General features: G+C 35.2%; 1 protein-coding gene across 3 annotated transcripts in view; it reads right to left on the bottom strand.

Moving 5' to 3' along the window:
- Positions 1-8604, bottom strand: part of LOC121252512 (E3 ubiquitin-protein ligase RKP) — a 29582-nt gene extending 20978 nt beyond the window's left edge. For 2 of the 3 annotated variants that reach the window (XR_005938229.1, XM_041152206.1), the window contains exons 1-3: positions 8378-8604; positions 6454-8141; positions 3514-4341 (exon numbers count right to left, since the gene is read on the bottom strand). Coding sequence is in view for 2 of the 3 variants with exons in the window: in XM_041152206.1 (XP_041008140.1) it covers positions 3514-4341; positions 6454-7953 (2328 nt within the window). In the remaining variant the exon portion in view is untranslated. The remainder of the gene's footprint in view (positions 1-3513; positions 4342-6453; positions 8142-8377) is intronic. The other variant, XM_041152204.1, reaches the window with a different exon arrangement.
- Positions 8605-15636: the final 7032 nt, after the last annotated feature.

Here is a 15636-nt window from a genome sequence, read left to right as displayed (position 1 = left end):
AGCTTCACTTCCAGTTGGAAAATAGTTGTACTGACTCTGCTGGATTGTTATCTGCTATGGCTACGAGGATGAAGATCAAATATGATAAATATTGGGGGAATATTGAGAAGATAAATAGATTGCTATTTGTGGCTGTGATCCTTGACCCCCGAGTTAAGTTGGCCGTTCTAGAATTTTGGGTAAATTCCGTCCTTGGGGCAGTGAAGGCTGCAGAGTTTATTAAATTGCTAAAAAGTGATGTTGATGACTTATATCATCACTACAGTACTAGTGCTCAGCCTTCATCCGCAGTTGGTAGCTCCTCACATTCGAGGCCGACAGGATTGACAGTTTCCTCAGGTGATACTGACCCATCTGTAGGGGTTAGAGGCAATCGTATTATACAGCAGTATCATCAACTCATGTCAACAAGGAATATTATGCATTGTATATCTGAGGTTGAACGATATTTTATGGAAGCTGTCGAGGCATTTAGTGATGTATTTCAGTTATTAACTTGGTGGAAAGTTAATTCCACTAAGTATCCAGTCCTTTCCCTTGTGGCCCGAGATGTGCTAGCCATTCCTGTCACTACAGTTGCCTCAGAGTCGGCATTTAGCACTGGAGGTCGCGTGTTGGATGCTTATCGGAGTTCATTGTCACCGTCAACCGTGGAGGCCCTCGTTTGCATACAGAATTGGATAAGTGAAACGCCTATTGGACTAGATACCGTTGGCGTTGATGCCGAGAGCTATAGGCTTGAATCGGGTAAGTTTATATGCTTTTAAATGATGATTTAATTATTTTTAATGTTTCTAACTTCTAATTTTTATGATTTTATAGATCTAATTGTGAACCCTAACATAATTACCGATGATTGAGAGTCTGGAACGGACGCTACTTGAGAGTTGGGATGGAGTTGGGAGAACCTCCTTTCTTGGTAAGAATAAAATTATTCTTTTACCGTATTCAATTTTTTATTATCAATTTTTTTTCATCTATTGATTGCTACTTTCTATCTTCATTTCAGGCATGACCAATGGAACAAAAAGTATTTGACTGAAATCCGTGTTTAATCGAATTGTAGTTATATTTCAAATTCTCTCTCATATTGTTATTACGTTATAAATGAGACTGTTATAACTTATGGCTACATCATACATGTTATTTACTTTTTAAACTATTTATATAGTTATATTTATGTAGTTATATCCCGAGCAAAGACGTGAGATAAGTACTCTTTATTCTATAATTTCTATTAGTACTTATTCATCCTCTCTCAAACGTTTAGAATTTATTATCCAACTGAAATTAATTTATTCATACCATCATTCTTTTTTATAAAATTTTAAATTTATGTAATTTTCAACTCATGAGTCATGAGCACTTTTAATGCTAAATTTCAGGCGGACATAAAACAAATTAAAGATATAATCAAAATTCAGTAACAAAATCAGAACGAATATTTAAATTATTGAGAACTCTTGAATAAACCAAATATTTGTAGATCGTTTCACTTTTAAAAAAAATATATATGTTGCTCACTATCTGAAACGAAATTGAACAATAAAATTTAAATAATAATAAAAAAAAGAACAAAATTTTGTTCGGAGTTCGGAAATTTTATTCGGAGTCGGAGCTCCGAACTCCGATCGGAGTTCCGATCGGAGTTCGGGGCTCCGACCTCCGTTCGGAGTTCCGATCGGAGTTCGGGGCTCCGACCTCCGATCGGAGTTCGGAGCTCCGACCTCCGATCGGAATCGGACTCCGACTACGTTCGGAGTCGGAGTCGGAGGGAAAATTCGACTCCGACTTTTGTCGGAGTCGGAGGTCGGAAATGCCAACTCCGACTCCGTCGGAGTCGGAGCCCACCCCTACTTTTTAGGCATGGCATGCTCAGAAAACTTGAGACAAGGAGAAATAGCCAGAGAATATCCCAAATATAGGTCTAAGAACATAATAGGTAAAAGAAAGATGATACAGAATGGTCAACCACTCAACTAAGGGGAAACTGTACAGGACATGGGAAGCCAAAGGAAGGCTAACATTTTTTTTTTTATAAGTAATAAGATATTTTATTGATCAGAAAATAGACATAGCCAGGTACATTGGAAGTATACATGTGAAAACACCTATTTAGGAACTAGAAACAGTTACAAGGAAGTCATGGAAGCTGAGACCATTCAAATCTAAAGCAACGGCCCACATAAATAAAGTCTTTCAAAAAAACCTCCTAAACTCCTAACATAGGTGGCAAGCAATTGTCAAACCGATCCATTCCCAAAATAGCATGCAGCAACTTATATCAGCATTCCTAAAAAAAGACCCACTTTGACCTCTTGTAATATCCAACCAGCATTGTATCAAGTTTCAGCCAAAACCAAAAGGTTACAGATTTATCTTGTGCACAGTAGCCTCCAATATAAGGATACAAAGCCATTAAGCTAGTGCTGCCCAAGATATAATTACAACATGGATTATATGCATTGTAGAAGAGCCACTAGTAACTACCCTAGCTTAATTTCATGTCATGCTTCTACCAAAGATGCTAACTTTTGGAACACGGAGATCAGATTAAAAGTTAATTGAAAGCGTTGTACATTTCCACATTAGCTTATAAATTACTTATCAAGAAATCATAATCATATCAAGTTAAGAATTAGCTTTTGATGCAAAAAGGAAATCGGTGACATTGATAACAAAATTTACTCTTGACATTAACTGTTAGAAGTTTTTGAGCTTCATCAACTGTTCATAATCACAGTTACACCGCTGATGGATATGAGTCCATGGGAACTTGGACCCTTAGTCAAAAGATGCAAATTCTTAATCTATTTTTATTTCAAGCTTTTTGTAGTTTCCCTTTTGCCTTTACAATGCAGCTTAGATATTTTTAAAATGGGGTGGCCAAGATTTTGTGGAATGAGATTTTTGGTAGGACGGGAATTGCTTGGGTGATGCCTACGCAAGTGGTGGATTTTCTTGCTTGTTAGAAAGGTTTTGAGGGAAGACAACATGCTGCTGCCATTTGGAAGATGATCCCCTTGTGTTTGATGTGGAGCTTATGGTTGGAGAGGAATGGGAGGTGTTTTGAAGACAAAGAACACTCAATGGGAGAACTTAGGGAGTTTTTCTTTAATACTTTGAGTTTGTGGGATAAGGCTCTTGTATTGAATAGAGATGATTTTCTCAATTTGCTTTAGTCTTTTTTCAGTTTCTCGAGTGTATGCAGCTATTTCCTCTTGTATACTTCATGTGTACTTAGGCTATGCCTATTCTTTGTAATAAAATCTCTTATTAATTATAAAAAAAATGGGTGATTGGCAAAGGAAAAGAACAAGGCATACCACTCTTAATATCAATGGAGATGCTACTTATCCTTTTATATATATATATATATATATATATATATATATATAAGTAATGCAGTCTGCGGATGCTACTTATAAAAAAAGATCAATGCAGATGCTACATTTACAATCAACAATAAAACTCGTGCATCATTTAAAAAGGAAATTTTCCTGGTATCCTTACCTGCTTAAAGTTTGGTGCAAGACCTATGTGATACAACAGCAGCAAAGCATCTAGAAGTTCTTCTTCTTGTAGCATAGCTGAAGAAACATCATTCTCCCGGGGTACAATCACAACATGTTGGACTGAGCGATAACCAAGTTCAGATTCAGATTGATCACTGGAGCTAGGTTTATCCACTATCTCATCAGTCAAGCTTCCAGCACTACATTCTGTAGCAACATGAGCAGATCTCTCTGGAATATGGTTGCAATGGCCTGGAGAACTTTTGGCTGTATATCTAATTGGATCCTTTGAGATTCTAGTGAAGTCATCATAACTTGAACTTGAACAGCAACATGGTTTCTGCCAGGTTGAATGAGTAACTCTGGTTTCTTCGTCATCCATACAGCCTTCCTCCCACCTGATCACTTCTGCTTCCTCATTATTTGAAGGGTTTGAATTCAATAGATGACTGAATGATCCTCCAAGCCTAGATATGTCAGTTCGATGAGGATCATTTTTTAAAAATAAGTACATAGGAAAACTTCGCTGACCACCCCTGTGAAGAAAACCAATATTGAGATCAACCATTTCACAGCTCTTCAACCAGCCACAGATATCCCTCATGCCAAATCCTTCAGATAGGAAATGGAGGATAACTGTGAACAAAGAAACAAGAACAGAATTGCTTGAAACTCCAGGTGGCAGTACATTATGATCTGCACCTCTTTTCTTTAATAAAAGATTCTGTACAAATGTCCTAAACACTGAACCAGGCAACTGAGGAGGTGTTAGAGGCGGTATGAATTGAATGACCAAGCGACAGAGATCCCTATGCTTCTCTTCTATCTGCAAATAAAATAGATACCTTTCAGTTATGAATTAGTATGAAAAATTGTAGAGCTAGAATCCAAACAAATTAATCAACATAATGTTGCCCCTGCATATGCCTTAGAAGAATACAATTCAAGGGAACCCATAGCATACAAGTAGTCAATATTGAATATTTCGCACCACAATGTCAAGCCTCAACTTGATAAACTCTTGTATAAAGAACTTAGAGAATACAGATAAATGATGATAACTTAACTTTATTCAGAACATTCCATATATATAAACATTTAACTGATCTGCGTCCCTCAAATAACATCAGTTTGTGGCCAGTTCAGACTAATGCCTTTTTCTTGTCTTGATAATTAGCGGTAAATATATGCTATTTTAATATGAAACTAATTAACTTTGCAGTGATGTGAAACAAAGATCCGATACATTAGTAATTGTTGATGATTTGGATGGGAACAAAAACAACTTTGACGAGAGAAGCTTTGAAGCATGAGCTCATTTAAACCTTTTTACTCTCTTGCCCTTTTCATCTACATATTTCCTTCCAATCTTTGATATGATTATCAGCTTACTTCTGGTAAGCTTTCAACAGTCCAGGGATGAATTCTGTGAAAGACCAACTCGGTCAGAGAGCTATGCTGTTTTATTTTTGGTATTTCAAGGCTACATGTTTTATATCACTTTGTATCACCCGCTTTATATTACTAATTTTCCAGCAAAAAATCCATTAATAGGTCAAACAAGTATCTCCATTCACTTTGCCTCCCTAAAAAAATGTTACCAATTCAACTTATAAGGCAGCCACACCGCACATTATTAGCCCATAAACTTGTGCGTTTATTTCATGATCGGTTATTCATGAAAACGTTCTATAAAAGTGCTAGTCGAATAAGGCTTGGTTTGGATAGAGAGATGCTTTCATCTCACCCCATCTCATCAAATCTCATCTCATCTCATCTCATCTCAATATCCAAACATCACAAACACACACACACTTTTCAATTTTAAATCTTCAACATTTTCTTCTAATCATTACCTAATTATTACAACTTTCCCAAACTTACAAACGAAACATAACAAACAATTCAACTTTTTCAAATCCCAAAACAAAAATAATATTAGAAACTCTATTCTAACAATATTTTAACTTTATAATATTTTTATTCAACTTTTTCTCTCTTCTTTCCCAAAACCCCATAAAACATTTTAACTGAAACAATTTCACTGCTATTCACAAACCATCTCAAATCGTCTCATCTCAACTTACTATCCAAACCAGCCCTGAGATAATGATGCTAAATTCAAGAATGTTACTATAATAGAAGATCTTTACCGAATTTTTTTCCAATCATGAACAGTTGAGTACTTTATCTATTTGTTGTTGAAATATTATGTGCTTACTTCTACGGCATGTTATGAGGAAAAAAATGACAATTCCTTATAAGTGCAAGCTAAATGAGATGATGAGAGGTGACTTAAGGATGTTATCATAGTACAATATTCTTACAGGATTTCCTTTTCAATTATCAACCACTGGGTTGTTCACATCCATGGTGCTTGACTAATTTTTACTGCCACTATAATTGACAATACCACTTAAAAAAATGTAGCCAGCAATATAAATTTGAGAATGGAATAACTGTTAATACAACTATTAATGTGGTTATCCCAACTATAGTCTGGCTGGCTTTTTTGGGTAAAGTATCCCTGTGTACTTCATTGTACCTTTTGTGCCTATCAATAAAGATTTAATACTATTTAAAAAATATATACTTGGCTTTCTTCTATGCTTGGAACTATATTTTTTTTTTATAAGTAATAAACTTTTATTGATCGAATGCAACTAGGCAAAGCCCATGTACACAGGTAGTATACAAAAGAGACCCCTAATTACACTCTAGCAAGCTGAAAAGAAAGTAAAAACTCATGAACATTTCCTCCCTTTAATACAATAGCAGAAAACCATTGAACTCTATGCTTGGAATTATATGATCAGTGCTTTAAAAAGAATTATTCTCCTTTCCATTACCATTTTTCAAATCTTTTATTAAGGATAACTGGAACACTCTTATAGACTTATAGTTATAATGAAAATATAAACTGTGGTTAAAAATGCACCTTATTGATTGCTTTGGACAAAGCGGTAGTTGTCAAGATCATGCCACTCTCATGGGAAACTTCTTCACATGAACCAGGCCACCATACAGAAGGCATTAGGCATTCAAGATCCTGTTTGTTTGGGGACTTCTGTGACAAAAATCCTTCAAACAAGAATTCAAAATCTGATGACTTCCACCACAGCACCATCAATTCTTCCCGTCTTAAGATATGACATGCCAATGCAAGATAAGAATATGATCCTGAATATGGGCACTCAGTGAGAACCAACGACCTTGTTTTGCAGCCACATGAAAGGGCATTTATCAGGTGCTCAAATAACAAATGGGATCCTTCAAATTTTAGAAAGACATCGACCGCTCTATCCAAGCTTGAATGGTCATGTGGTGCCTGCACTCCAAACACTTCCATCATGAGTGACAGAAATGGACCCCAGCCTATATACTCCACACTCCCAGCATCAGTTTCAAGTAAATGGAAAAATTCCTCACATATCCCTTGAGATACTGGATCAAAAAGTTCTTCAAATGAAACAAGTGCCTTCAATCTCCTCAATTTCTCAATAGAATAATGCTCATCTCGTTCCATACTTTGCATATCCAAAAGCCTTGACAAGCACCTCAACAACTGAGTAGCAAATAAAGTGACGGAGGATGGTGATTGAATGGGGAGATAGCCTTCAATAGGATACTTAAATGGTCGGGACCCAAAGTTTAATTCACATCTTTCACCTTGAGAAAGAGAAATTGCTGGATAATACCCAAATTCGGGCCCTATCTTGCGAATCTCATGAAACGCCACTCCAAGTGAGATACCATTTCGATAGAAAGAGATCTGATCACAATCCAAGTCTATGCAGCATCCAATGACATCACCAACAACCCACGACTGACCATATGACTCAGCTTCCTTATTCCATTTCTTCTCCCTCCTTCCATCAAATGCATACGAATCTTCAGCATCACCTACACCCTGATGGTCAGTGAAAGGACAAGAAAGAGTTACCCATCCAAGCTGCTGTATACCTGATGTTTCTAAAATAACCTCATACATCCATTTCCCTTTCCAAACACAGGCATTAGCCCTGGCACTACTGAACATTGCTAGACTCTCTACAAGCAACGGTGGCTTGATGATTCTTATATCACCACAAATGCTGATATCTTCAAGAACAACAACATGGGGACCGCAACCATTATCATATATACAAAGTCCATTCATATTTCTAATCAAAGAATCCAAGTTCACATGGAAGTTTGAGAATTCATTCTTTATGATAGAGCGAACAAAATTACTGTCAACTGGTATGGTCAATGGACGAATTGATTTGTTAGGTAGACCAAATACATATTCAAGAGTTCGCTCCACAGATTGGTGACAAAAATCATCGCAGTGTGAAACAAGCCGGGTTTTTGACGAATTCTCTGTACCATCCTCACCATTCAATATTACAGCCAAACCAGAAGAAAGCCCACCAATCCGGAGGCTGTCTTCGGCCATTAGCAATATATAAAACCACTATCCCCTTCAATTGATGACCCAGCACCTGACCAAATCCTTTCAAAATTCAGATACCCTCGCAGAGATATCGGTCCTTTCTAAAGCAATTTGACCCCTTGAGCCTGAAGTTCCCAAGTCACAGCGCATGACTATATGACGAAAACAATCTACATAGAACTGTTTGGTGGCTGGAAAAAGCAGAGGAGAACAAAATTAAAGCAGCAGCATGCACAGTCCAATACATAAAACCTTTTTAATCGTTACAATGACGCTAAGTTAACTAGGAAGCTTCACCCCCCAGCACCGACCCGAGGCGCCAGACAAACAGTATATGCAATGATTTTTCTCACCCATTCCTTCTTCCTTTAGTTTCCTCGGCAAGCAAACAGAAATCGAAATGAATCGAACAAATTAAAGAACTTACAGGTGTTTGTTCTGTTTTTCGTCTCTTGGGGCTTCAGAACTGAGAAGGCGGCGGGGGAGGAGCCATGCTAGGGCTTTACAGGAGCCGTTGATTGAAAGAGAAAGAGGAGAGAGAGAGAGATAGAGAGAGAGAGGGAGGGGGGGTGGGTTTATGCCTTTGTAAGTTCTGGACTTTCTTTAGCGTTTGGCCAACGGGCCAAGAGTTATGGCGAGATTTGAAGGAACCGAACCCCAGGCCACAGGAGCACCAGAGCAGCCGCTCCTTCCCCCGACCAGATCGACCCCACCAGGAAGAAATTTTCCGACACGTGTCCATCGACTGTGGGCTTCTGGGTTGCTGACGTGGTACAAACCGCACCCTCTGGTTTTCCTTTCTTTTTAATTTTTGATTCTGTTTTTCGGTTTCCCTGTAACTCGGTCAACTATCTCTCTCTGACTCTGATCTGAGAGTTTTTGAAGTGTGCTTCTCAGACTGGGAGCAAGGTTTTTTTTGGACACGTGTCTTGCTGAGACTCCGTTGATATTACTTTTATTATCGTCAATGGAATTGTGTTCATTGTAAATTCTGCCAAATATGTGGTCAAAGGATAGAATTAGAGCATGACATTATAGATGATTCACACCTGAAATCCGGGATGCATCTTTCATTCCATCACATCTCATTTCATTATATTTCATTCTCAAACATCATTTAAACATAAATATTTTCATACTAATCATTACAACTTTCTTAATTTCTCAAACAAAAAATAAAAAATAATTCAATTTTTTTAAATCTTAAAAAAAATTATATTATAACAATATTATAACTTTATAATATTTTTTATTTAATTTTTTTTCTCTCCTTTCCCAAAATCCAATAAATACTTATCTCAAACTATCTCACTACTATTCACAAATCATATTACCATTATTCACAAAATTTTCATCTCATTCTCCAAGCAGACTTTATAGTGAGATGAGATTATCTACGGATAATAATAAAATGATCTGCAAATAATAATAGCGTTGAAAACCAACCCCTTCGGCGCAGTTTCTGGATAAAATTGAAGCCGACCGACGACTGAAAAGTGGGGGGAACAATCGACCATAACCGGTCGATGGGGAGGAGGAAAACCGGCCATATCGACTCCGGCAGTTCTCGGTCAGCTTTCGGTTCCCCTAGCGGCAAGCTGCTTATGAGAGAATAGAATAGATAGAGAGAGAGAGGACTGAGAGGAGAGAGATAGTTGCAGGGGTTGAGATTTGAATCAAGAATAAGGTTGGGAAGAAGAAGACCAATCTCGAAACAATGTCGTTCCACTTAAGTTTAAGTGAAACGGTGTCGTTTGATACATATTTTTTTCCATACATTTTTAATAAAATGACGCCGTTTTTAATACCAAACGGCGTCGTTTTCATTATGTGTTGTATACTTAAGGTGTAAAATAATATCATTTTAAGGGTATATTAAAAAATAATAGTTTTACCCCTATGGTCGGTTTAGCGGTCCGGTCCAATTTCAAATCGGGGTCGAACAGCTGAACATCGATTCCTTCAATTTGCCACCGCACGCCGGCCAGTTCTTAACGCGGCCGATTGATTCCCGTCTGTGGCGACCTGTCCCGTCGGTTTTTTTTCAGCCCTAAATAGTAATGAAATTGTTTGGTTAAGATATTTTTATAAGATTTTAGGAAATGGGAAATAAAAAGTTAAATACAAATATTATAAACTTAAAATATTGTTAGAATATAATTTTTTAATATAATTTTTATTTTGAAATTTAAAAAAGTTGAATTGTTTTTTATTTTATATTTTGTTTGAAAGTTTAGGAAAGTTGTAATGATTAGGTAATGATTATATGAAAAAGTTGAAGATCTAAAATTGAAAAGTATTTGTGTTTGTGATGTTTAGATATTGAGATGAGATAGAATGAAATTTGAGGATCTTGCAATCCAAACAAGGCCTAAAACTCAGTCGTATTAAGAACAATAAATGTACTTATCATCCCATATCACACATCAATAGGTGATTTGTCATTTTTTCCTTCTATATAAGCATCAATATGTGTGTGTGTGTTTATATAGACTGACGAAAATAACAAATCAGTGTGTGTTATAGGGGATGATAAGTCAAATTATTCTTTAAGAATAAGAGTTTTGCTTCACTCAAGTCGGTGTATTTAGCACACCGCTTATAGTGGGACTCATTATAACTTAAAAAAAAAATTAAAACAACAATCATTTTTTAGCATAATTGATGTGGAAAGCTTCCACATCAACGTGTGCTGGATGTGTACAAAATAAGGCTTCTAAATACATTAAGGGTGTAAAAAAATAGATCAAACCGGCTAGGAGTGAAATGGACCGGCCACCGGAGTACGAAACCGGCTGAAACCGACAAAGAACTAGTAGGCCAGTAGTAGAAATAAGTTGAAACCAACGTTGGCCGGTTCGGTTCCGATTTGAACCTAGTTCAAACCGCCCTTTTATATATATATATATATTTATATATCTTAGATTCGTTTTACACATATCGTTTAGAAAAATAAATTAGAATGAAACGACGTCATTTAGTTTAATCAATTTAACATTTAATATCCCCTGCCCTAATTCTTCTTCTTCCAATTCTCATCTCAGACTCTCGAATGAAACAACGACATTTGGTTTAATCAATTTAGGGTTTAATATCCCCTTCCCTTATTCTTCTGCTCCCAATTCTCCTCTCTCTCTCTCTCTCTCTCTCTCTGTGCGCACCTTCCATCCCCCTCTCTCATCGCCACGCCGAACCATTCTCTCTCTCTCTCTCTCTCTCTTTGAGTTTTCGTCTCATTGCGATGCCAAAGGGGCATCAATGATCGACAGGGATCACGCCGAAATCGATATTGCCGATTTTATTCATATATATAGGTTGTCAGTTCAATTTCGATTTTCAACCCTAATTTACATGTTGACATGTAAATACATAATGTATTGTGTATTCATTATGAAAAATTCTATTTTATAAATAAATGCAGATAACATATCTAATAAAGTGTTTATATGAAATAATTTGATTTTGAAGATAAATTTTAAAATTTAAATCATACAAATCAAGTGTTATTATTTAAGTGAAGTGGATGGTGTGTTCTACACACCGACTTGAGAATTAAGGCTGAAAACCGAATCAATCATATATTGGTATGTATAAAATCGGTCGAACTGACCGTAAATGGGAGAAAATTGGTTGGAATAGTTATGGTCGGTTCGACAATTTTCAGATCGGTTTTACAAACACAAACCCAAATCCAGAAAACGACCAAAACAATAGCATGATCGTCGATCGATAATAGAAGTAACAAATATGGTGAACCTAAAAAATATGCTACATATTCAATGATTTATATTGTAAAATTTCATAATAAACAGATATGGAAGGCTAAAAGCAAACTTAGCACTCGGAAAATCAAAATCATATTGACCGAGACTGGGAGAGCTAGAGAGAGAGATTGGAAGCGAGATATACAGACGACACCAGGGCAAGGTGGATCTCATTAGCGGCATGAAAGAGGAGAGAGGTTGTGTGGCACTACGGCTATTGGCTAGTGCGTGAGAGAGTAGAGAGAAGTCAAAGAGAATCGAGATGAAGAAGAGGGAGAGGGGCATGGTTATTAAACCCTAATTCAAAACAGTGTCGTTTGATATATTAAACCAAACAACGTCGTTTTTTATATATTTTTTTCTAAAACCGTATGTGTAAAAAACGTTGTTTAATTCACTTAAGTCAAACAACGTCATTTTACATAAGAATAATATATATATGTATGTATATATATAATATATATACACGGTAGTTTTAACTTGGCTCAAACTAAAACCGAACTGACCGGCGCCGATTTCTACCATTTTCTATTGCCGACCAATCGGTTTTCCACCAGTTTCGACTGATTCCAAACTCCAGCGGCTAGTTATGATTGGCGACGATTAGTCTCGTCGATTTCTGTACAGCCCTATTGAGAATAGAATAACTTATTCATTAAAGTTATAAAAAAATTTATAATACAAATATTTTTTATATTAATATAATTAAGTTCAATATTAAGAGTCTATTTAGTATATCAATAAGCAGACTGATATTTTAAAATATGATATTATATGATGTAAATAGAAGGGCTATGATAGTTTTGATGTAATCTGAACAAAGGGGCAAATTTGAAGTGAAATAAGTTTTCACATTTTTAAATTTAGTGCTCTTAATATTAATTTAAATAAAATTTGATACTTTCTTATTACTACACAGCTCATGAAAATTAAACTTCCAACTTTTTTATTACTATATATTATATAATACATATTATCATAATATAATTAATTTTGAGTTATTAGAGAAATATTATAGTTATAAAAATTTTTTACAAAATTAAATTTATAAATTAATGTGAATTATGTAATATGTTATATTTATTTTATAATAAAAGTAATTTAATTTTACAATTTAACATATCATATTAAATTATGTCTGTTTGTAAGATTATTGAAATCTCTACTTAACTAAAGTATTTCTAGAATTTTTATATTTAAAACTTAAAAATACTTCAACTTATCTATGCGCGTAAATTAAAAAGCCTATGAATGAATACACCCAATTGCCCCCCGGGGTTGAATTTTTGTTGGCGGCAGGTTCTATTGAGTCGATGACGCTACAGTGCGCAAGATGCGCACTCAAGTCTCAAGCCTAGATTCTCCTATTGATGTCCTTGGTCACTAGTAGTGCGCGGTACGCACTACTGGCGCATTAGATCCAACATACTCTCTCCCGGCTTGGTCTCTTTTTGTTCCTTCAACCCTTTGGGCTTTTCCTGGTCTACATTAGTTCCGTTCCGTTCCGTCTACTCTTTCATGAAAACAACAGGTACTCGTTATTTTGAACGGCACCTGTTGAAGCAAGGGTCACACATCGCATATGTTCTCTAAATTTTTTAAGGCAAAACTGACATTCCTTAGAGTTAAATAATAATTTCAAAACCATATCTGAGTTATACCTATATATTAAAAAACAATTCGATACATCACATCATCATTCTTTTTTTATTTACTATATAATATATAACGCATTTATTATCATTGGATGATCTTTTATTTATTCACAATTTTTTTTTTTATGAAATTACTGCCTTAACATATGTTCAAAATAAGGTTCAATACTAGTCGGAGTCGCGTGCCTTTTATGAAGGGTGTCTATATATGTATAGCAGGGTAGAAATAGAAATTCCCAATATCCATAGGAAAAAGAAAAAAGTTCGCCTAGATTGGTGATTAGGACAGAAGCTTGGATTTGGGCGGCTTTGTTTGACTTGTTGAGTCACTAATAAATTGGAAATTTCCCGACTGTCTCTGGGGGAGCTTCTAGCTGAGTCTGATTCACAATGGGTAGGTTGTGTGCAATTTTTTTCAATTACTTTGACCCCGAAATTAGATAGGTAATTTGTTAGTCAAGAATATGATATAAATAATTAAATTTATTTATTTTTATTAGTTTAAAATTTTTAAAATAAGTGGTGATTTTAAATAGTATTAGAATAAAAGTTTGAATTTGAACTCTAATTCTGCACTCTACTTTATTTAATTAAATATGTCACGTGTTGAACCTACTTGTTGAGAGGTACTGGTCTACACTTGAGTGAGTGTTGAAAATATAATTTAAATAATTAAATTTATCTCTTCCTACCGGATTAAGTTTTTATGTCAGTGGTGATTTCACCCTCATGACTTTAATAGTCATGACCTTCAAGAGATGTGTACTTATTTACGAAATAATGCTACTAGGCTTCCTAATTTATACCATTCACTTTGCCCTCTTAATGTGACACTACAAAGCAATACCGCGTGGCTCATTAAAAAAATTAACATCACAAATGTATAAGGTTTTATTTTGAATATGTATTTTTAAATTTAATAAGACACGTGATAACATAGTGTCAATCAAGGAGGTAAAGTAGTACCATTACTCTTATTTGAGATGTAGATTGAGTTTTCTCCCATGCCCCATGTTTGTTGTTGGAGTAGGATTGCTTGGTGATGAACTTTTTGTTTGTTGCACGTTGGCTTGGGCAATTCCTTGGCCAAGTTGGTACTTCAATAAAAAGTATCTCAACTACAAGCTTTGTAAAGGAATCATCGTCTTATTCACACGTCTCTTATATAAGGGAAGTTGCTTCCAAATTGGTAATGGATCATCAATCTACATGTATATATATAGTTCCAACACTTTGGATTCCTTCCATTGCACCCAACCCTCCCATATCAACGGCAATTCGTCTCATCAGCTTACACATATCTTACATTTGATCGACCAACACTGAACACTCAATGCCTAATACCTTCAAAATGTAAGTATTTTCTTGAATATTATTCCCTCATCTCGCTCCCCGACTGCGGAGGCCACTTCTATGTCTACTTTGATGCTATTATCCGCTCCACTTGCACAAAAATTGCTTATATATATATATATATATATATATATGTTGGGACAATTTATTCATGACCACTCATATGGTTTACACGGCACGTGCCCCCTCCCCACTTTTGGGATAAGCATCTATACCATCATAGCTTTTACTCAAGTTCACATGATGGCTCTTTAGGAATTTGTTCTAGAGAAAGATGTCCGGCAAGTTATCTCTACTTTTCAAAACCTCAACAAGGAAAATAGAATATAGGTCTCGTTTGTGTACAAGAGTGTTCTCAAATATTTTTATATATTCTAAAATATTTCATTTCCAAACATACTAAAAAATAAAATACTTTTCAATTTCAAATATTTAACTTTTTCATTTAATCATTACAACTTTCCTAAACTTTCAAACAAAATATAAAAAATAATTCAACTTTTTCAAATCTCAAAAGAAGAATAATATTAAGATATTATATTTAATAATATTTTAATTCAATTTTTTTTCTCATTTCCTAAAACTCAATAGACATCCAAATTCAAATCATTTCACTACTATTTACAAACAATCTCACTATTCATAGATATACTAAAATATTCTAAGTATCCTAACGAAACCGTACTATTTACAGATATACTAAGATATATTGAGATTGCCCCATTTGGATTCAGAGTTGATCTCATCTTATTTCATCTAATCATTATAACTTTTTCAAAATTTCAAACAAAATATAATAAACAATTCAAAAATTTTAAATTCTAAAATAATATTAATATTAAAAATAATATTCTAACAATATTTTATTTAACTTTCGAGAATCGCTTCACAACGGTCGGACTGCAAATCCCACA

Source organism: Juglans microcarpa x Juglans regia, chromosome 2S, assembly GCF_004785595.1.
Source record: "Juglans microcarpa x Juglans regia isolate MS1-56 chromosome 2S, Jm3101_v1.0, whole genome shotgun sequence".
Classification (NCBI taxonomy): Eukaryota; Viridiplantae; Streptophyta; class Magnoliopsida; order Fagales; family Juglandaceae; genus Juglans; species Juglans microcarpa x Juglans regia.
The sequence above is the reverse complement of the archived record's forward strand: the minus strand, read 5'-3'. Positions and strand labels throughout refer to the sequence as shown.